General features: G+C 38.1%; 1 protein-coding gene across 8 annotated transcripts in view; it reads left to right on the top strand.

The window, feature by feature from the left end:
* Positions 1-5,803: 5,803 nt before the first annotated feature.
* BMAL2 (basic helix-loop-helix ARNT like 2) overlaps positions 5,804-21,795 on the top strand; it is a 39,699-nt gene continuing 23,707 nt past the window's right edge. Inside the window, exons 1-5 of one of the 8 annotated variants that reach the window (XM_075161416.1) lie at positions 5,804-6,037; positions 13,615-13,762; positions 15,042-15,077; positions 18,259-18,297; positions 20,960-21,117. In XM_075161416.1, the coding sequence (XP_075017517.1) occupies positions 5,977-6,037; positions 13,615-13,762; positions 15,042-15,077; positions 18,259-18,297; positions 20,960-21,117 (442 nt within the window). In that variant the 5' untranslated portion in view covers positions 5,804-5,976. Of the gene's footprint in view, positions 6,038-6,164; positions 6,250-13,614; positions 13,763-15,041; positions 15,078-15,675; positions 16,208-18,258; positions 18,298-19,405; positions 20,188-20,959; positions 21,118-21,795 lie in introns of those variants that run through there. The other 7 variants (XM_075161398.1, XM_075161364.1, XM_075161355.1 and 4 more) reach the window with 7 other exon arrangements.

Here is a 21,795-nt window from a genome sequence, read left to right on the forward strand (position 1 = left end):
TCGTTTCTCTTTTCAGTTACTTCTGCCCTGACTTAGTGGCACAGGTTTAAGGTGGTTTACATTTCTGTATCTTTGCATTGTTCCTATACCAGCTGTTTAACATGAGGCTGTTAACACTTGAAAAGATCAGGAATCTGTACTGCGGGTGACAAGTCTGCTTTAATCAAGGAGAAGACTTTCAGACAGTGATGTAATGCATTCTCGGGACCTTTGCAGGCAAGATGGATGAGACAATTGCAGCTTGGAGGTTCGCAGATTGGCTGTGTGCAAACCCAAGAGAAGGTGTTTTGTCCTTGGAGATATGCTGCCCTCACAGCTGCCCTTGTTCTTTTAGCCACAGCAGAAAAGGCACTGGGTGGGATCTCACTGATCCTAGAGAGGTAGGACTCGGCTTGGGAGCTGCCACTTGAGTGCACCATGGGCACATTGCAATTGCTTTTCGTTTCAGCAGGCCCCCTAAGCAGCTTTATTTATCCTTGTGTAGAGATTTGTAACGGCGATACTCTTTTTTCAGAGACATTAGACATTAGGCTCTTGTTAGGCATTCAAAAAATACCCGTTTCTGCCAGGAATGAAAAGGCTATTTAAAAACTAAAGATTTTTTTTTTTTCAATCAAAAGTGGCACCATCAAATTGAGAGACTTTTAGGTAAGAGATTTACAAGCAAGTGTTTTGTGGGTACAAACCTCACCAGCCAGGACTCCAAAATAACATAGGCACTGTGGAAAATGCTAATCTTCTTGACTTAATTTTGTTAGAAAACCACAAAGTAAACTGATCATCCTACTGGCTCCAATACTGAGATTAGAGATGGAGAGCAAGTAGGATTTGGAAGCTTTTCTCAAGTTAGACTTGTTTCATCATGCAAGGAATTTGTCCGTGATTCATAGATCTTTTAAGGCCAGACTATATCACTATCACAATCCAGTCTGACGTACTGCGTAACATAATCCATACAACTTCACTCACTGTATTGTGCCAGCATACCACAGCCTGTTGGTGGCAAACCCTGAATTCTTTTGTGCTGGTTTTTTGCTTCTTTGAAGGGCTTCTGTACCAATTATTGAGTGGAAATAACTTTAAAGAGCTTATTTTTGCTATTGGCTGATTACAGTATGATTACGCCATTTATATAATTTTTGAAGCAAAAGGCTCTCTGATTTGGGGAAGAACTTTTTCTTTAAAATGATAGCAGATTTTACTAATGCATAGGCACAGAATTTATAGCAAAGTCAAAAAATTGCTTGTGGTGCCCTTAAAAGTAATCCAATGACCTGCAAACACAAACCACAGACTAAAAAAAATATTTTTAAATTGTATTCATTCTTCTAATTAGCTAGCCTGTTCACATGTACTCTATAAAACGTACTTGATTCAGGACACAGGTATTGTTCTTTACATGACTTTGAACCATGTAATACCATGATCTGAGGGGAAACCATAAACACTTGTGTTCTGGAAGTCTGTGAAAAATCTGTATTTTTGTTTACAGGCATGCCGAGCAACTTCAGTTTACTGCTATTAAGTTTCAGTAGAAAAAAGTTAGCTAGCTAGCCCTAAGCAGTCACCTAAGTATATTTTTATGTGAAGCAATGTAAGTCATTCTAATAATACAGGCAACCGCTCAGTATTCCCTCAGAGGAGCAGAGTGCTTTTTTTCCAGTCACTCTCAGCTTCTGAAATAGGTCTCTTAATTAAGAGTGGTGCGCATGGAACTAGCTTGACCCCAGCAAATACACAAAGAAATCTGCATCCTCTTCAGGATGGTATCTCAGAGCAATGCTGACTGGATGCTCTTCGTGTCCTGTGTGATGGCTAAGACATGCTATGCTTCAGATGTCATTAATCATTTACAGAAAAGAAAAAGGAGTAATAATACAGACACCTTTCTTTGACTGCTCAGTCTCAGGCTATTATTTAACTGCTCTGAGGTTTGTTATTTTTACCCCTTTAGCAAGTTGTTGTATAAGCTGTTTGGAAAAAAGAGGCTATCCGTTGCTTACATAAAGCATTCTGTTTTCTACTTTACAGCTAAAAGCTATTCAAGAGAAAGTGCTCACCTAAAAATGGGGCAAAAATATTGAGTGTGGCCTACTCAAAATCAGTGCCTTACATAAACTGGAATCCTGCTCTGCCAAGACTCAGGGCTAACTGTATGCTATAAATACCAGTTACTGTCATATATGAAATGTATGAAATGTTCAACGAAGAGACTAATCATCACCTTTGAATAAGAAACAAGTATAAAAAATGATGTTTAAAATCTGTGTTAATGAATTGGCAGTGCATTATGTTTATAAGAGCTAAGTGCCAGGAGATGTGACATTGAGCATGGATGAGAAATACACAGAAGAAAACATGACAGGCAGAAATATTGCTGAGGGATTGATCTGATTTTCCGGCCTAGACATATTAAGTGCCCAAAATTTCTGCATTAATTGAATGACAAGTACTTCTACTGTTGCACTAAAACATATTAAATAAAATGTGAATGAGGTACATTAGTTCTGTTTCTCGTGAGTCAGTTTAAAAGAAAAAAAAACTATTGCATTTTGAATGTCCTCATTGAATGTTCCCATATGGAGAGAGTTTGTATTTAATAGCTGTTAAGCTATTAAGTTTGTTAAAACTATTTAAATCTTTAACTCACTGAGCTTTATAATAACGGCCATTTTCAACTTTCTGTGGTTACTCAGCCTCTGAAACATTTTCAGTCAATGTGGCTGACTCACTCTTCTGAAATCTCCTTAACATTTGGGTGTCCACTGATGATGCAAACCTGGAGAAGCGAGCTCCTAGCTTCAAAACTGGGGCAAAAGAGTATTTTAGTAGGGCCAAACATGACATTTAAGCTTCCTATAAACAATTTTTTAAAATTTTTTTCAGTATCAATTGTAGTATATGAATAACACAAATGTGCATTAATGACAATTATTTTCTCAAAGATGGTAAAACTGTCAAACTCCTGGTTTTTAGCTCTTCCTACTGCTTTTTATTTCATTTAGGGCAGAAGTGGTTTGTAATTGCTTTTCTCCAATACAAATTCTGTAAGACCAACTGAACCCAGCATTGTGGAATTTATATATCACTGCAATAGTAATTGTGTACGTATAACTTAAAATTCTGAGATGAAAAGATATATTTCCAAGGGAAAAAAAGTACCTCATAAAAAAGTATGCATTGAGAACGTCATAGTAGCGCAATTGCATTTGTTCAACAACATCCCCTGCTGGAAGCCATGATTCCCCGGCCAGGTGAGCATATTCTGTTAGAGCTGTTCACCCACTCTGCCCTTCCACATGCCTAGTCTAACCCTTGGGCTTAGCTATGGGCAAGATGCTGAGCCACCCACTCCCATATAGACAGGGGGCTTCCAAGTCGAATGTGAAATGTGTTGGGAGCTTCAAAATATAAAAGATGGCAGAAATGGAGTTCAGCACTGCATCTGAGTAACCGTTCTCAAGATTATAGTTTGGAGTTTAGCCAACTAAATTCTGCCTAAATTTTAGAAAGCGATGAACGAAACACCTCTCTCTCTTCTGTTTTTTTTCCCAGCTCTAACATTGACTAGGGAAGTTACTAATCTTCCACCACATTAAATTAAATTCATAGGTCTTCAAGTGGATTTTGCCCATGTCATTTTGTGAGGATTTACTTTCCCAAGTTTTTTAAAGTGTTTTGGCAGACATACATGTTTATACATAAGGAAAATAAAGACAATACTGAACTGCTGTCTTAAATGGGATGATGGAAGTAGAGAAGCAAAGATTCGATGAGACTTCTGTTTCAAGGTATTAGCTTTCCCAAAATAAAATATTAACTTTCCTACACAGAGAAAACAGACATAGAAACAGCTGTTTTACACATATGAGGTTTTTGTCCAGGTATATTAAGCTATAGTAAGAATCTTTAGTAGGGCTTCAAAATTTCCTTAATTTTGAAGGGGGGGAAAAAAAGCTTTCTTTTTTTTAAGACAGTCAACAGTAAACAGTCTCTTGTAATTTTATAAATAACCATAATCACCTGTAGTCTTACCACCAATGGTGAGGTTCTTATAAACATTACTACAAGAGTCCCTCTGCACTGTTTCTACAGCTCCAGACTCATTGTTCGGTTGCATGTGACTATCCTCTTGAAGAAAACAGCCTTTCAGAAAACTATCTTTCAAGCAATTTATTTCTGCAAGAGCAATTTTATAACCCATAGGTTTGTCTTAACCCTTTGCATGCTTGCAGCTTCCTTGGACCTGGATAGATAACTGGCATTCACACACATATACTTCCCCTCAGCGTAATGCAGTCAATGATGAAAATACTTATGTAAATAATATTCTTGCTTTTATTAAAACCACATAGATCTTTTTTGTGTATTTAGTCACACTTCCTTTTTCACTTTTAGCAAACGATGTTTTTCTTTTTATCTTAAGAGTAATTTTATTATGCATCCAAAAAAACAATCACATGTCTGCAGCTCAAAGACATAAATTTTAACGACTTAGATATTAACCACTAGAACAGATAACAAAAAAATGTAATATACTTTGCAAAGTATTACACCTACTTTTGTTAGTTCCAAAGGAACCCCCATTACTAATAACAAACAGAAGCTCTGAAAGCCCACTAAATGGTTCACCTGCAGAAGTAGCTTCTTCACACAGGTCCCTGATCACCTGGATCCAGCCTCACTGGTGAGCGATACCAGCTGCACTGTACATGCAAGTTCCCTCATACCTGAGTCCAACAGGTAGAAGCAGGCACACACGCAGCCCATGAAGATGGCACAGGTAAGGATGTGTGAGTCCTAGGCAACAGCCTATTCTGCCACACCTTCAACTGCAATTGAGCAAGCACAGCCTACATCAACATTAAGCAGGTCAGCACAGTTAAGAGCAGTTCTGTCAAGCGGAACAGGCATTGCTGAGGTCCCAATGCCCACGCTCTACGTGTTGTAGAGGTTTCATTTCAGACTAGCTCTAGTGGGGTCTTGTGAACGCCTGTTAGCAGCTGGAGCACACTAAGCTCTTAGAAGTGCATCTGGAGGTCTCCGTACAGAAGGAATACGCTTCACACACACCCAGACTACTCCAGGATGTGAACCAAAGCACAGTGAGAATAATGGGCAGATTCACTTCAAAAGTGCACTCCCGGTATTAACAAAAAACATAGCTACAGCCTCAGCATCTAGCGTAATCTGGGTTTACTTAGCACAATTTAATATACTGGTAAGAATTAACCCTATTTTTAGGCTACTTTTTACTGATATGCATGACTGTTCTTTGCCCTGCTCTGACCACACGCTGGACCGGATGACCCAAAGAAGCCTCTCCCAAACAAAATTATTCCAAGATCCTGATTCTTCCTCAGACAAGGTGTCCTCTGTATAGCACCCTGAACATGTAACAGGTACGCAGGCCCAGGCAAAGCGATTTTGGGGTTTTCCCCCATACTGCAAAGGTCCGAAGTGGCCTACGCCTACCCTGGCTCTCCAATATGCCACAAGGGAGCGGGGCCGCTTCCATCATATATTCAACACGGCTGCTGTGGCGGGGCCTGTCCCACTGCCACGACTACCCTCGCGGGTCTCAGAGCTCTAGATGAGGGCCGTGCGGGTGGCACCAGCCTTCACCCACTGGTCACTTCCAGCCCGCCTCTGTTCGGGGACGAGGGAAGGGCAACAGCCCGAGGCGCAGCACAGCGGGAAGGGGCCCCGCCGCCTCCCCTGACCAGCAGCCGTCGGACACCGGCCGCCCCTCTGTCCGCGCGCGCCCGAAATCTCGCGAGAATTGTCCCGCCGGCCGGGCTGGGGGCGGGGTGATGGCGGCGCTGCTGAGGCGGCGCCAGTGAGGGGGCAGGCTGGCGGGGCGCCTGTGAGCCCTCCTCCGGGCCGGCGGCACGGGCTGTTTCTCCTCACCTTAGTTCACCTCCTGCATGCCGCCGGTGCCGGGGGCGCTGTGGAGCGGGGCACGAGCCGCCCGCCATGGCCGAGGCAGGAGTGGGAAGCGCCGAGGGGGCCGAGGAGGAGCGGCGGGCCACTGAAGGTGGGGGCGGGGGAGGGGGCCGTTTGGGGGGGCAGCCGTTGGCGGGCGAGCAGCTGGGTGCCTCCCGCCCCGCTGTGACGACTGTGGGTGGTGCGTTGCAGTGTGTGTGTGAGGCGATCGTGGGTACGTATGGGGTTGGATGGGGTGCGTCTGTCTGTCTGTCAGCCTCCGTGATGTGGCACGGGCGAGCCCTGCGTGACTGTTGTTGTGAGGTTGGTGCCCGTCGTGCAGGGGCAGGGGTGCCTGTCTCCAGGCTGTGCGCGGCCGTCCGTGGGGTATAGCCTTTCTGTGAGGGCACTTCGGTCTAGTCGTGTTCCCAGTATCACTCTGTGGTGGGGGTTTTTTAATTCACGCTGTTGTCTGCACGCACGCTGGCCCAAAGTATGACCTGGAGGCTGCTAACTCCTTTCTCCCATTGAAGTTCGGCAAAGGTACACAGGGGTGGATGCAACGGCGTTATGTTGTGCACTTACAAAGAAATCCCGAGTATAATGTTCACTCTGTGCTTCTGTTTATTACTGTTATAGATGTGTCATCGTACTGATGTGAGGTGGACTAAAAATGTTTTTGTTTTTTGAACTTAGTATGTAGTTTACTGTTTCTGATACACACTTAGCCGTTTTATGTGTTACTAATACGCTAGTATGTTTTTTTGTAGGTAAAAATAATTTAGTATTTCAGGTGTGGTGATTTTGGCTTCTCTGTGTGTGTGTGCGTGCATGCCTGTGCTTGTATGGTGACCAAAGTTTGATGTTCCTTCCTTGTTCTTAATCGTAAGTTTCTGGTACTAAAACAAGGCTAGGTGTAAACCACCAGCAGCTGTTCGTGCTCCTTCTGCTTTGAAATGGGTATGTTGCTTCCCCTCTCCAAGGAGAAAGAAGTGTTTTGCACGGGGTTTTGAAAAACAGAAGTAAGAAAATCTCTCCTAAGTCACCATTGCAGTTCTGTTTAGTTAGCACCAATTCTTCTAGATTTAGTAATTGTTGTTTTCTAAACATCTGTTGGGTTATGTGTGTTTTAATGTATATGGGGATCCTGGTTGTCTAGAATAATTGGCATTTTTCTGTGTCTGCTGCTTGATTGTTTAAATACTGGGATAGTTTTGTAGCAACTAATCTAGTGTTTGAAAACAAGGTGGGGTTTTTGGTAGAGGTTTTGCCGTCTGTTAAATTGTGCTTAAAACAAAGATTTGTTGTTTCTATATCATGCACATACTGTAAGGAAAGGAAATAATCAAAATAAAGAAAACCCCAAATACGTGGACGTTTCCATTTATAAATAGATTTGGGAAAGCAATGAACCATAGGCTTTCATGTTTTATTGTGAAAGAAACCCCACTCCCTGGTTTCTTTTGTTACCCATCGTTATACCTATTCTTCTAATGGATTTTGAAGAAACAGGTGTTTTCTATTAACTTTTTTTTTTAAAGATAAAAGTATCTTAATTTTTGTGAAATAGGTCCACGTTAAGGTTAGCTGCTTAATAGGGTTTTTTGAGTGTACATGTTATGGTTGGTATACTTGCACATTCTGAAAAAGAAACTCTAAATTGGACAGTTCACATGAACTAAGAATCAAATTCATTGTAAGAACAAGTAATTTGGTGGGTGATTGTGGGAAGTGAATAATTATGAATACTCTATTGAAAATTCCCTGTTTGGCCTCTGCGGCCAGCTAAACCCTTGGAAGTTCTGTAGCTGACTTGATGGGAATCAGCATTTTGCAATAATATGAATCAAAAACTTACAAGAAAACAGCTACCCTCCATTGCTTTAGCAGTATATGATTGGAGAGGTTTGTTTTTTTTTTCCCCAGTAATGAACTACGATATACGAGACTCTCGATTTCTGTCAGCGACCTGGTTTGAGCTTGAAAATGACTGGAAAAGCAGGGTAGCCTTTCAAGGGCTTGTGTAGTATCTTTTCATTAGGTAGTTACATTCATACTTTTTAATACACTAATAGGTTTGGCCAAATATTTGGTGTTTGAAATCTATTAAGTAAATGTGTTATTTAATTGGTAAGTTGTGATTCTTCACTACTACTCTTCTGAGTGGTGGAAATAAGTAAAAATAGATACAGAAAGTAATCAATTGCCTATGTTAATGTTTGATTTAAATTTCTGTAATTCAGGATATTATAATTTTTCCTTTCATCATTTTGTGATATTAAAAAAAAAATCCAATGTTCTTAAGTTAAGCTATAAGAGTTTATTCTCTGTATAGTGTTGTTCATAAGATGGTTTCATTACTGAAGTCTCTCTTGCTCCTGCATTACGCATGCTTATAAAATTTGGGAGAAAAAAACCCCTGTTTTAGACAGTGCATTTCTACTGTTTTCACAACTTAACTTCAATGAAAATTGTTGCCCCAACTTTCAATGAGAGATACTGTGGGCTGTGGTCTGGACGCCAGACTTGCTGTAACTAGTCTGAAGATGCTTTTCATGGCCTATTTTAAAGCTCTAAAATAAATAAAAAGCATATTTAATACAACCTTTGCCCCTATTTAGAAAATACGGTTCTTTGTTTTATAGGTGTTCAGATCTGTAGGACCTGTAAAGTGATGCATATCACAGCACCTGTAACTTTCTTCCTCATACAGTACTGTATGTATGTAGAATATAGGTATAGTTTTCTCTTTCTGTAATGAAAATCTGCAGTAAGAATTCATTAAAATAATTCTAGAAAAATAACTCCATAGTAAAATAAAGCCATTTACATGACATAGTTATTTGAAATTATTTGACTCAATAGCTATCCTGTGTGTGCTGCATGTATAGATAGATATATCTGTAATTGCTTAGGTAATCAGAGATACGTTATATCTTAAAAAAAATCAGCATGTCAATTGTGACAAAACTTAAGAATCCAACTTGATATCTTGTGTAGTACCTCAGTTTAGAAAATTTAGATTGCTTGTGTGCCTAGATTTGTGTGTGTGTATATATCTCTGCTTCTTTGTATGACTGCACTCCTAAGGACTTTAGACTGAGACCCTGGAATCAAGTAAGTCCTCGGAGGCTGTGTGCACATCAGCCTTTTGGTTCAGAGCAATAGCATAGGTTTGAATTGAATCCCATCATCCCCACTCACTGCTCATTGGTTTGGTTTGCAGAGCAGTTTTGGTATAAATGAACTGGACTCCTTTCAGAAGAAACTAAACTAGAACTTTGTTGTACCAAGGTTAGGTGCTACTCCAGGCACATACCAAACATACTCCAACTCCAAACATAAGGGACTGAACTAGTGGTTTGTTCTCAGACAGCTTTAAAACACATGCATTGTAAGGATTTTTGGCCCAGTGAACCAGACTAAATGTGATTTAGTGTAAGCTCCCTGAACTACTTATAAATTAGAAACAGGGGCTTCTGCACCAACTGCTTCTCTCTACTGACTGTTGCTGTTATGCCATCGTGTTTACTGCTGTAGACATAGCCTAATAGCTTGTGTGAGTAGATTTCAATTTTAGTAACTCATCTAGTTAGACTAAAGAACCCTTATGTGCCACTTTAGCTACAGTCACTTCTAACGTAATTTTGACTTCTTTAAATTTGTCAAAGTGTGAATTTCTAGCTAAAGGTTTTTGTGCATGCTAGGAACATGCATTTGGAAAATACACATTTAATAGTCTGTGGCACCTGTGGTCTTAGAATCTTCAATTCAAAGCAGCTTCTTTCTTCTCCTTTCCTTCTGCCAGAAAGTGTTTCAAGATAGGAAGCTGAATTGAAAGTGCCTTCTTATTCTTAGAAAGGTTGTGCCAGTGTTACCATATTGTTAACTTAAACAGCTGCAGTGCTGCGACATTTCTCCAAGTCTGGTGTGTACATTTATTCACAGACTATGAAGAGTGCCACCCATAAGTTTTATAAATGTGCTTACTCCTAACATTTTATTTCAAGCATATTTTACTGTAGTATCCTGATAGATGGATTTAGATGTTCTTTTTTGAACTGGCTAAATGAGGGCTGACTGACAGCTTTTTATTAATTTATTAATATCTATGTGACTTGTATTTTTCTGCTGATTTTTTGAGTGCTTATGTGTATCTTGTATGATTTCCTTTTGATGATTTCAAAAAATCAAAATAATGTTTTAGTACTAAAATAATATTTTAGGAAAGCCTATGAGGAGGTAAACCTAGCCAGAAAAGCTAACCTTTTATAGTGGGGTGAGTGGGTCATGAGGTGGTAGTGCATCATTAAGGCAATAATTTTGAAAGACTGTCTTGGGCTTAAAGTTGTTGGATGTGACACAAACAGATGCTGTCTGTGGCTGTTATATTTTAAGAATTGCGTGATAGTTCTATAGCCACCTGGGGTGGGATTCATCTCACTTGTCTTTAGATGTCTACAGAGTAGATATCCAAGTCTGAGCTAGTTACTTTAGTCTTCGTATAATTACTGAATAGAGGTAGGCACTCTTGGACTGTATTTCATCTAACCAACTGTAGGAATCTATTTTAGATTGAGATGAATCACCCTAGAAATGTTGTATTTCATCTAGCCAACTGTAGGAATCTATTTTAGGTTGAAATGAATCACTCTAGAAATCTTCTTCCCTCCAAGAGGGACTAGAATGGCTCGTTCAGATGTGGACATCTTTATTTGTTCAGATGAATCTCGCCTTTTATAGCTGGTAGAGTTTGGCCATAAGCCTTTTCTAATAGATTGTGTGTTTGTTTAGGAACTGAAAACTTTAAAACTGCTAGTGGAGAAAACAGCTGAGGAATGTGGCATGCATTTAGAAAATATTATTGTCAGTAATTGGAAAAATGTAGACTCTGCCAAGCCTTGTTTCTTAATGCATTGCATGTGACTTACACAGAACCTTTGCTGAACATGGGAATACGGTTGATTTTATGTGTCTTTACTTCATATGCCACCCCTAAACAGTAATTTCATATAGCTCATTTGCAGTTGTTCACTTCCGTGCCAACCCCCTTGGGGACTGTAATTTTTTTTTTTTTTTTTTTTTGTGTGTGTAGAAAAACACGAGAGAGGTTGTATTTCAGCAGGGTATGGTCTTATATATTGATGTGATGAGAACTGAGGTTAAGACACTCTTCAGAGAGAAAGTAAGCACCTTGGAATCACCTAGTATCATAATGATGGCTATTATAAAGCCCTAAGAGATTATTTTGAACCGCTCTTACTGACTTCTCAAAGCTGACTTAGCTTTATGAACTGTTTCTGTCTGCTTCTTGTTCAGTGAGTAGTAGGTATTAAAAAGATTTGCTCGTCTGTTAAATTCCAAATAATTACTTTTCTACTAAGTTTGGTAGTTCTGAAGCTTTGAATTTATTTCTCTATTTGTTTTCTTTTGCGTGGTTTTGGGGTTTGTTTGGTGTTTGATTTTTTTTTTTTTTTTTAGAATCTTAAAGAATATATATAAAGAATATATGCTGCATGCTGTACATGTTAGGGGTCAATACAGATTCTTAACCTTATAGTTTTGTCTAAGATCAATCAGCTATCTTACTGGCATTTAGCATGGCATTTAGTTTGTCACAGTGATAGTATTTAGGATTCAATTTATCACCTAAAAGTTGTAGTGTAAAAGTTCTTAATAGGTCATTGTTGCTGATAATCTAAACATTTTTTTTCTTAGTTAAGAAAAAGAGAAAAGGGTGTTGTTAAGAAATGTGGTGGAGATAAGTGCAGTATTCAGAATTTGTTGCTTGAGTGTGAGGAAAAAAAATAGTAGTTATTTTGATAATATGAAGGATAAATTGGAAAAGCTTTGCTTCTTTAAAGGGAAGTGGTTTAGAAAGCAGGCTGGCCATCTGTGTGCAAAGGAGTATTTAGGTCAGTGGGTCTGTTCTGTCCTGCTTTGTTCCAGGACTAAGGGATCTGTTGTGCTGAAGGCATTCTTGTCTTTGATAACATTTTGGTTTCTGTTTAGTAAGTACTCTTTCATGAATATTCATGAAGTATGATTATACTTCAGTAACTTAATCTAGTAATTACAGGCTGCTATGACCTAAATGAATTAAAACTACTCTTTATAAATAAAGAGTTCCTTTGGAATTGTTGGGGTTTTTTATTTGTTTTATAATTGCACAAATTTATAGTAGAAATATAAAATGAGACTATTACGAAATGATGATTAATCATAAAAATATTTCAAACATTTACCATTTGTGCCCCTGTAGGATTTACGATGTCATTTCTTTTAATATATTTTTAATATCCCTAACTTGAATATGTTGTGTATTTGAAGTAACCAAGTTTTCTTTCTGTTCCAGATGCCCAAAGGCTGTTACTTATTTGTCAAGTATTTATTGATACTTTGAGTTTCGACCTCTTTTTTTGGAATTTCCTGCGTTAAAGAGCTTTCTAAAATAAAACAGGGGCTGACTCTGTGTAGTCTGACTTGATAGAGAGAGGATTAGTGGAAGACCAGGCAAGCTGTTGTTCAAGTATTAGCCTATTTTCATTTAACTCTCCAGAGTCATTTCCAACAGAAAATGAGAACCTAGAAGGTAATTTTTCTGGTGTAAGATATGCTTACACCTAAGAGGAAAAAAACATACACTGTGTATCGTTCTTCTTACATGTTTTTACCTATTGTTTACAGACAGCACAGATGCTAAAAAAAAAAAGAAAGCTCACGGTAAAGTATCCAGTTTTTCTTCCTGCTGGATTTTGAAATTACTTATCTTGGTTTTTGCCTCCTGCTAAAAGTGAGAGATGCTGACTTCCTTAAATGACGTCTTTCAATCCCTCATCTGTCCCTTCATGGAGTTCATTCCTTATTGATTCTAGATGTATCACATAGGATACTTTCCTCACTAGTACACGAAGCCTAAAGGAGTGCCTACATTTGCTGAAACAGAGTTAATTCTGATTCTTTACCTGAACGTCAGCTGGGTGATTCTTTGTGATAGCTTTGCATTGAGATAGGAAAAAAGTGTAATAGTGCTTAGATTCCTTGAGACTATTTTCCTTTCCCAGTAGGTTGCTAGGATTATTTTGGCTTGTGGCTTCTTTTCTGTCCCTCCCAGAAACAAAGCAGTTTTCCTTGAGAGGAGAATTGTGAAGGGAACTTTGAGGTAGACCTTGACAAGCTTTCAAGACTCTTCTGACTTACATGACTGACATGATGTGTAATTTTATGTAGATTTTATGTCAGAAACATAGTTATGGCAAACTTTCTTTTTTTTTGATGTCCAGCTTGTTTAAAAAACATAGTTCACTATGTATTTTTTAAGTTTAATTTAGTGTTAGTTGCAGTATTTTGATCTGTTAACTACTGCTACATCTTGTGATGTTGCAGTAGGATGTTTGAGGTGCTGGGGGATTTAAGGGTAGCCTGCTAAGATTGTGTAAGGAGGAGAATAGGTGTATTTTATATTGCACTGGTGTGTTGATTGGGTTGATGAGATCGTTACAGGACTGTGGGAAGCCAATGTACTCTTTTCTGTACTTGGGTTGTGGCAGTGCAACCTTTATGTTTTTTGTGTCAGAGGCGTAGAAGCCACCCACGGACAATTTTTTTTTTTCCCCACATGAAAATCAGAATGGGTACACGATGATGTAGCTCTTACAGGACACTGAGCTTTTTTTTCCTCATTCACAGATAATTTCTCAATAGATGGAAACCCGTGCATTGCTTCTGGAGTGCCCAGTCTCATGAATCCAATAACTAAGCCTGCCACCACCACTTCTTTCAACGCTTCTGTGGCTGAGATTCCAAGGAAGCGCAAAGGAAGTGATTCTGATAACCAGTAAGTAAATCGATTCTGTATGTGTCTCAACATCCGTTTGAGACATTCATCTGTTATTTATGCAACATGGTAACTGTTCTAATCCTCTTTCCTTTATTTATTAGCATTATTTATTACAATTTCTTCCAAATGCATTCTTTGACAATCCTGAGTTATTAAAAATAGAAAAAATAATCCGTAAATCTAAGGGATATATGTGGGATTCTGTAACGGCATTTCCTGGCCTGAAGTGTCTGGGTAATGTGTCTCTAATGTGTTTTTTTTTTTCTTTCTTCTTTGCCTGCTAGTAAAGGCAAGTTCTTTTTGCAGCAAATTGTTACTAAGTTGCCTGAAGTCTCACAAGTTCACGCTAGAATATCACCTTAAAGTGTGAAACAAGATCACTAGTTAAGCTCTTTCATCTGGGACTGTAGAATCAGAACTGCTTCTTCAGTGACCAGGGCATTTACTTAAATGTCCAGACAGACCTGTGACCTAAAAATGAGGACTGTCCTACAGTAGTACTCAGACTTTTTAAGTGGGTCATACTTGACTACTGAGATGATACTGGCGACTGTTTTCTTCTGTTTTAGAACTGCCAAACAGATGCCAGTTAACCAAATAATCATTCACATAGAAAAAAAATTTTTTTAAAGTGATCTATTCAAAGCTATATTAATCAGCCAGAAGTAAGGGACACAAGTGAACCTGCAGATCTAGTGCACTACAAATATCTCCAAACTAGTGTGGAAAATCCACATTTAAAAAAGGGGAGGAGGTAGGAAATTTACATGTATTTGTGTTTATTAAAGCAATTCTCTTTAATCACTGCTTCTTCCATATATAGTCCATTGATCTACAGAATGTAGCCATACTTTGGATGTTGATATAATTGTCAACTTGGAGATTCAAGTGTATCTTGAATCACTGAAAACTCCAGAAATACATTAGTTTCTGAAAAAAAGTCTCCATTCTTTTTCAGTTGCACTTGTTGATTTTTTACCTGTTCAGTAAAAGTGCTGGTTCATCAGTAGTGTTTCCCTGAAGTTTGGATCTCTCTGTGATTTTGTGAAACTTCTGTCATAAAAAGAATTCATGTCCATGTTGAAATACTAATTGAAAAAGTACTGCTTTATAAGAACTAGTAATTAGTTTCTAAAAACTAATGTTCTTGCTGACAATAACTAATCAAGTGGGGTTTCCACTAAAATTTTTCTGTGACTTTTTTTCATTGGGTATATCAAGTCATCTTTTTGTGCCTCAAACTACATTTTGCTTACTTTATTACCTGTTTCTGCAGGGATACAGTTGAAGTTGATGGTGATCCTCAGAAAAGGTACTTTTTATAAATGAATCCATTTCTGTTTTCAGTGCTATAAACATGTCACATTTTCCTGTTTGACTAGATGAGCTGTGTGGTATGCTTTAAGGAATGCTTTGTCTAAGGGCAGGTCTTTGTACAGCACAAGGTGATAAACATATAGCTAATTAACAGGATGGATAGGTCCATCCAATGTTAAGGTTTTTTGATATTTCTTTTTAAGACGACACTCTGACTTGCTTGTAACTTTACCAGACTTGTTAGTATTGAAGTGAAGGTAAGAATTGGGAACAAATGAAAAGTAACAGTTAAATAAGAAGACTAGGGAGGTGAAGGAAAGGTCTCATACTCTTCTAGGACTGCTGCATGTAAACATTTTTGTTTGTTTGTTTTAACCTTGTCAAGTGCTTTTTAAAATAAAACTATCACAACTATGTTAAAATAATGCTATTATAAGGTGACAAATGAGAGTTAAGATTGGCTGTGCAGCATAAGTAAACCCTTTGTGTATATATGTTATGGGATAGTTATTAATTTCATGATTACTTTGTTGTGTTTTCTTTTTCTGCACCAGGATACCTTACTTAGAAAATACATTTGTTTATATGTAGTATTATTTTTTATAAAATAGAACAGAATATTTCAGTTGGAAGGGACCTACAACGATCGTCTAGTCCAACTGCCTGACTACTTCAGGGCTGAACAAAAGTTAAAGCATGTTGTTAAGGGCATTGTCCAAATGCCTCTTAAACAAACACTGACAGGCTTGTGGCATCAACCACCTCTCTAAGAAGCCTGTTCCAGTGTTTGACCACCCTCTTGGTAAAGAAATGCTTCCTAATATCCAGTCTAAACCTCCCCTGGCGCAGCTTTGAACCATTCCCAGGCGTCCTATCACTGGATACCAGGGAGAAGAGATCAGCACCTCCCTCTCCACGTCCCCTCCTCAGGAAGCTGTAGAGAGCAATGAGGTCGCCCCTCAACCTCCTTTTCTCCAAACTAGACAAACCCAGAGTCCTTAGCCCCTCCACATAGGACATGCCTTCCAGCCCTTTCACCAGCTTTGTTGCCCTCCTCTGGACGCATTCAAGGACTTTAACATCCTTCTTAAGTTGTGGGGCCCAGAACTGCACACAGTATTCAAGGTGAGGCCGCAACAACGCTGCATACAGTGGGATAATCGCCTCTTTTGACTGGCTGGTTATGCTGTGTTTGCTGTGATGCACCCCAGGATGCGGTTTGCCCTCTTGGCTGCCAGGGCACACTGCTGACTCATATTGACGCTGCTGTCAAACAGCACCCCCAGATCCCTTTCTGCAGGGTAGTCAGTGGTTGGTACATGGCTTATTGGGTAGTATAAAAATCTTTCTTTGGGGATAAATTGTTCGTTTCTTTGTGGATTTTTCCCATGGTGCTCATGATGGAAAAGTGTGACTTAAAATAGTCCTCTTCTGTGTTTAAAACCTCTGCTTCCATTTTAGAAGAAATGGGGAAGTAGTTTAATAAATCAATTGAGAAAATAGAGGAAAAGGTGGTATTCTTTATTTTTTCCTGATTAATACAGATTCTGTTCTTTCTAGTACCAATTAAGTATATCTCCATTATAGCCATGAGGTAGAATTTCACCCTATGTTCACATAGTCAAAGTAGTTTTAATCTAGCTATTTATATCAGTAACAACACAGCTGCTAGAACAGAGGCTATATAAATCCATTGAAGGCTGTGACTGATTGCTTGAGAAGCAAATTTGTTCTAGTTTCTTCCCCAAGTGGAGCTCCTGAGGGACAAGGAGAGTTTGTTAATAGGCCACATGCTGCATTGCAGTTGGTCTGAGTCCCCCTTGGCTCTTCTCCTCTTACAGTCAGACAATGTAACTTCTGTTGTAGTTCACAGTATATGCACATTTCTGGTAAAAGCTTCTTTTAAAATGAAAGAAAAATATTAGTTATTGCTAACTTGTCTAAATTTGAAACAGTTTCACTGAAGAAAAGTCCTAGGCTCTCTTGACCCCAAACTACTCCTGTGTTTGGGTTTATCAGACTGTCTAGAAGATTCCTGGGTTCCAGTGAAATCCCAGGTTGAAGAGCTGGATCTCTGAATCGTGTGTTAATTTGGCTCTGGCTGCTGGATCCTTGCAGGGCTCAGTGTTTAGTTACAGGTGGAAGCAGCTTTTGGGGTGTTTCCTAAAGCTGTAATCTCCAACTGTCCTTCTATTTCCCACTTCTGTTTCCTCATAGGAAATAGCTGCTGACTGGTTGGCCTGTCTCATTGTAATCCTTCTGGTACAACATATGCCTCTTCTAAAATAGTCATAGGCTAGCAGGTCTCTCCTCTGGAATGGACTCCTCTGGAGTACTGCATGAGACGTTTCCACTGTGGAATTTAAAAAAGCTGAAGAACTGCTGTAGAATGATTAAAAATACTTGTATTGGTTTTTCTTTTAAAGAAAATAGTAGCCAGTATTTGTATGGGAACTACCTCTCTGCAAGTACCAAATCGCTCATGCTGAATTGGCAAGATACCTATTAGGCCACGTTCTGAAATTCGTAATGGATGGTGGTGAAGAATACAGTGATCTTGGGACAAAAAAAGATTATTGCCCTTATTTGAATAATCCTGTATATTTTCCTGCTGCCAAGTATTTGTTGTGATACAGGCACTGTGATTGTCTTTCATTTACAATTTTATTACATAGACTTTCCACTCGTTGCTCTATGCTATAGGAGAATACTTAATTTTTACTTTTTCTGACCATGAGCGGTTAAAGTGTATTTTAGTCTCAGTCTAGACTAGGGTTGCTTTTTCCATCTTTTGACAGTAAGATTTTGGAAATAAAAACATGAATAGATGATGTCTCTTATAAATTTTTAAATTTAAAAAAAAAAAATATCAAGCCTGGACTTAAGTTATTTGAATGTTCCATTAATTTTGTTTTCTCCAGGATAGAAATAGCCCTGTAATTATGAAATATCCCCATAGTATGTTCACATAACTATGAATATTGGAAGTTTTGCTTTGGTCTCTCTCTATTATGCATCACTTGCTAGATCATTTTTGTATTAGGAATTTTTGTGGGTTTGCTTTTGTTAGAGCCATAGTAAATTCGTAGCATTTTCTATATCTTCTTGAATTCATGGGAGGAAAGAAGTGCCTAGTGTTAAATATGCAATGTAAAACTATATCTTGTTTTCTCTAGGAGTGAAGATGAAGAACATGTTAAAATAAAAGATTTCAGGTACTAATTTAGAATAAAAGTACATTTTGCTAGTAAATACTAGGATTCACAATAGTAAAATATGAGTTTGGGGGTAACGTTCACTAAAACCGTCAAATATTTAACAGTAAACTTTTCCTTTTTCCCCCTAAATGTATAGTAATTTTTAGAGCCTCCTTGAGGATTTTATTTTCTACTAATTTTAATGAAAGTTGTGTTGCGGAATATCTCAGACGGTTTAGCAAAAACCTGAAGTTAAAATTTTCAAGGTGAGAATTAAATGCAGTGCACTCAAGTCGTGTATAAAGGGAGGAGCTGATCCTCAGTCTGAATGAATTTGAGAATTGTTTTTGCTAGATTTGTCTACACTTGGAGGTATTCAAAATTTATCCCACATGAAAATGGATTCAGCTAAAGCATGACAAAGAATTCTTGTTCTGGAACAAGTTTTTGTATAGGGAATCATTCAAGGTTTGCCATTGCACTTTGAATTCACATCTTACGTGAATCCAAATGGAAATTCACATAAAGCACTTGTAAGATTTGAAGTGCTGTGTGGCTGAATGCAGTCATGATTCATTCCAAACAAATACTTTAAACTATAGACAAGCCACTTAATAAAACTAGAGCTGTTTTTATAAAGTTGTTTCAAAAATAAGTGTCTTTCCTTTGTCATGTGAGCAGAGATGTCAAAGCAGAAATACATAATCCACTTTGCTATCAAAAGCATTATTTATACAGTATGCTAACTAATAATTATGAAGTGTTCTTGTAATTTAAATTCAATGGAAGAAATGAAAGTGTTCCAAAATATATTTACAGTTTGTTTGTTTAATTCCAAAATTAATTTTTCTTTACTGAATATCCGAATTGCTATACAAGATTCTGTTTTGTACATTGCTTTAATAACTTTCATGTTGTCTTGTTAATTTTTTTTCCTTAAGTTTTGGTTCTTTAGTTGGAAGGGAAAAAAATAATTAGAAGACACTTTGAAGGTTTGCATAACAGTTATCTCCCTTCAGTGTTTCTTTTCGCAAGCTTATTGGAGTACTTGCTTTTCTTCCTTCGCCTTTGTAACTGGGGAATTTAACAGCAGGCTTTTTGAATCATCCAGTCATCACCTGAATTTCTGCATTCACCTGTTCCGGTTTCTATAACTTCTTACTGACTCTTAGAGATGTGGAAGATTGTTCTCTTTCCCCAAATGTTTGTATCTGTCTTCCTGAGGTTCACAGTTCAAGGAGCATACACAATAATTACTTGACTGTTCCTACCTGACAGGAAGGAAAAGTTGGGTGAACCTGTAGAGTTGAGAGTATTTTTAAAAGTCTTTAGAGAGAGAAAAGCTAATTGCTTGGATGAATGACCCAGAATTATTTATGTGGAGAGGGGATTTATTTTGGGGAAAAATAATAAAAATAATAGAAGACTAGGTCTTTAAAACTGTAGTTTCTTCTTTCTCAACACGCCAGATGTAGTTAACTTATTACCTTTAATACTTTCTGTTACAGTATGCCTAAGAGGAAGCGTTCTGGAGATCAGTTAACCAAAACATGTTGTTCCTCAGTTTGGTTAACTACCACTGTGTCTGGTCTCAATTAGAAGGGAAAATAATCTTCATTTTAATTGAGTGGCTAGCTTGACTTCTGGGTAAGGAGGGAATAGAATAAATTAAACTTTTCTTGATCTGGTAGAGGATGTTAGAGGGGAGGAGATCAGCTAAAAAAGCTAACATACTCCACTAGAAAGAATTAAAGAAAAAGTGACCTGAGATATAAACATATTTGTGATGTGCACTGTCATGTGCCTTAGAAGGGTTTTCTGATGAAAACTGTCCAAGAAGAGAAGCTGTCTTTCTGTGGTTGAGTTCTTGGACAGAGGCTTACCAAGAGATGAAACCTGAGACACAAGGTATGCACAGAGGTTGAAACCCTTTCTACCACCTTATCAGGTGAATGAAGGGGAAAGCTTTCTGAAATACCTCTGGTGAAATTACGTGAGGCATAGCTTTTTCTTTCAGTTTCCATTACATCTCTGATAAGCACATATAAGTGTGTTGTCTGTTACTTGTGCTGTGCTATGAATAAATGTGTTTGTCTTCAATCTGAGTAATTTTTAAGGTAATGAGATAACAAGAAGACGTGGCTCATCTCAGATTGTTGTGAGTTTGCGTAAAACAGAGTTCAGAAATGCTTTAGGAAGTGCTTAGAGCGTTCTTTGTTTTTTTTTAAAAAAAAAAGTAGCAGAATGAATACCCCATCTTGATTACACAGGCCAGGTGGAGATAGGGCCAGGGAGCAGAAATGTGTTCCAGTGATTACTAATGACATCAAAAGTTCTCTGATATACAGTAAGGTGTCAAGGTATTCACTTGGACTTCAAGGGTCACAAGAAAAATTTAACTTTTATAAGTCTTAATAGCCTCTTGTTCCTGTCACATATAATCAAGTTGTTGCTTGATCTTTTGAGGTATTTTTTCCCCTCAATATTTCACATCATTATTGTGACCATTTCTGCTTTGTTCAAGTGAAAAATTCAGTTGTCAAATACAAGTAGTGCATGAAAAACTGTTTCAGTGCAGTAGTACTTCTTGTGGTATGTTCTGTTCCTAAAATTGAATTGATTAGTATTATGGGGAAAATCATGTGTTCTACATCTTTCTTAAAATAATTTTTGTTTTTAGAGAGGCTCACAGTCAAACAGAGAAACGAAGAAGAGACAAAATGAATAATTTGATAGAGGAATTGTCTGCTATGATACCTCAGTGCAATCCCATGGCACGAAAGCTAGACAAGCTTACAGTATTACGGATGGCTGTGCAACACTTAAAATCTTTAAAAGGTGGGTTTTAGGAAACTAATCCTGAAAGTCATTGTTCTGTCAGGAGTTATACTGTGTGTCTTCTTTGATGTTAAATAAATCACAGGTCATTTATTTTACATTTCCTTACTGAATTCAGTTCCGAGTCTGTTCTTCATTTAAATTTATGTGTTTGTAGCTTCCAGAACTCCATTTCTTCTTTTTGCTTAGTATAGCAGAAAAAAAGCCACCCTTCAGTGTCTGATATTTTCTGTCTGCTATGGGTATGCCTTGCAATTGAGTCACTCCTTGATTCTTTTTAAAAATTACAGCGATCAAACAAGTCTGTCTTTCATTATTTTCCGACCCCCAAATTAAACGTGTTCTGTGATCTCTCCACTTTCTATCATACTTTCTGTAGCAGTAATATCTGTGGTGGTGTACTGATACCAAAACTATACTGCTAATAGAGAGGCAAATGGTCTTCATATTCCTGTTTGCTATTCCCACGTTTGTGATTTCATCAACCCTTTGTCCCTGTATTGGAATTTCATGTTTATCTATTGACTTTGGAATTTACAACATCATGGAAAAAGAGCATTAAAAAAATGCTTACCTAAAGAAACTGATGTAAGTAGTTGCACTGGTGGGGAGCACAGAGAACTCACTTCAGTGATAGGTTAAGTCTTTTACAGTGTAACTTCATAAAACCAAAACCAG

This window comes from Calonectris borealis, chromosome 1 (genome assembly GCF_964195595.1).
Source record: "Calonectris borealis chromosome 1, bCalBor7.hap1.2, whole genome shotgun sequence".
In the NCBI taxonomy this organism is placed as follows: Eukaryota; Metazoa; Chordata; class Aves; order Procellariiformes; family Procellariidae; genus Calonectris; species Calonectris borealis.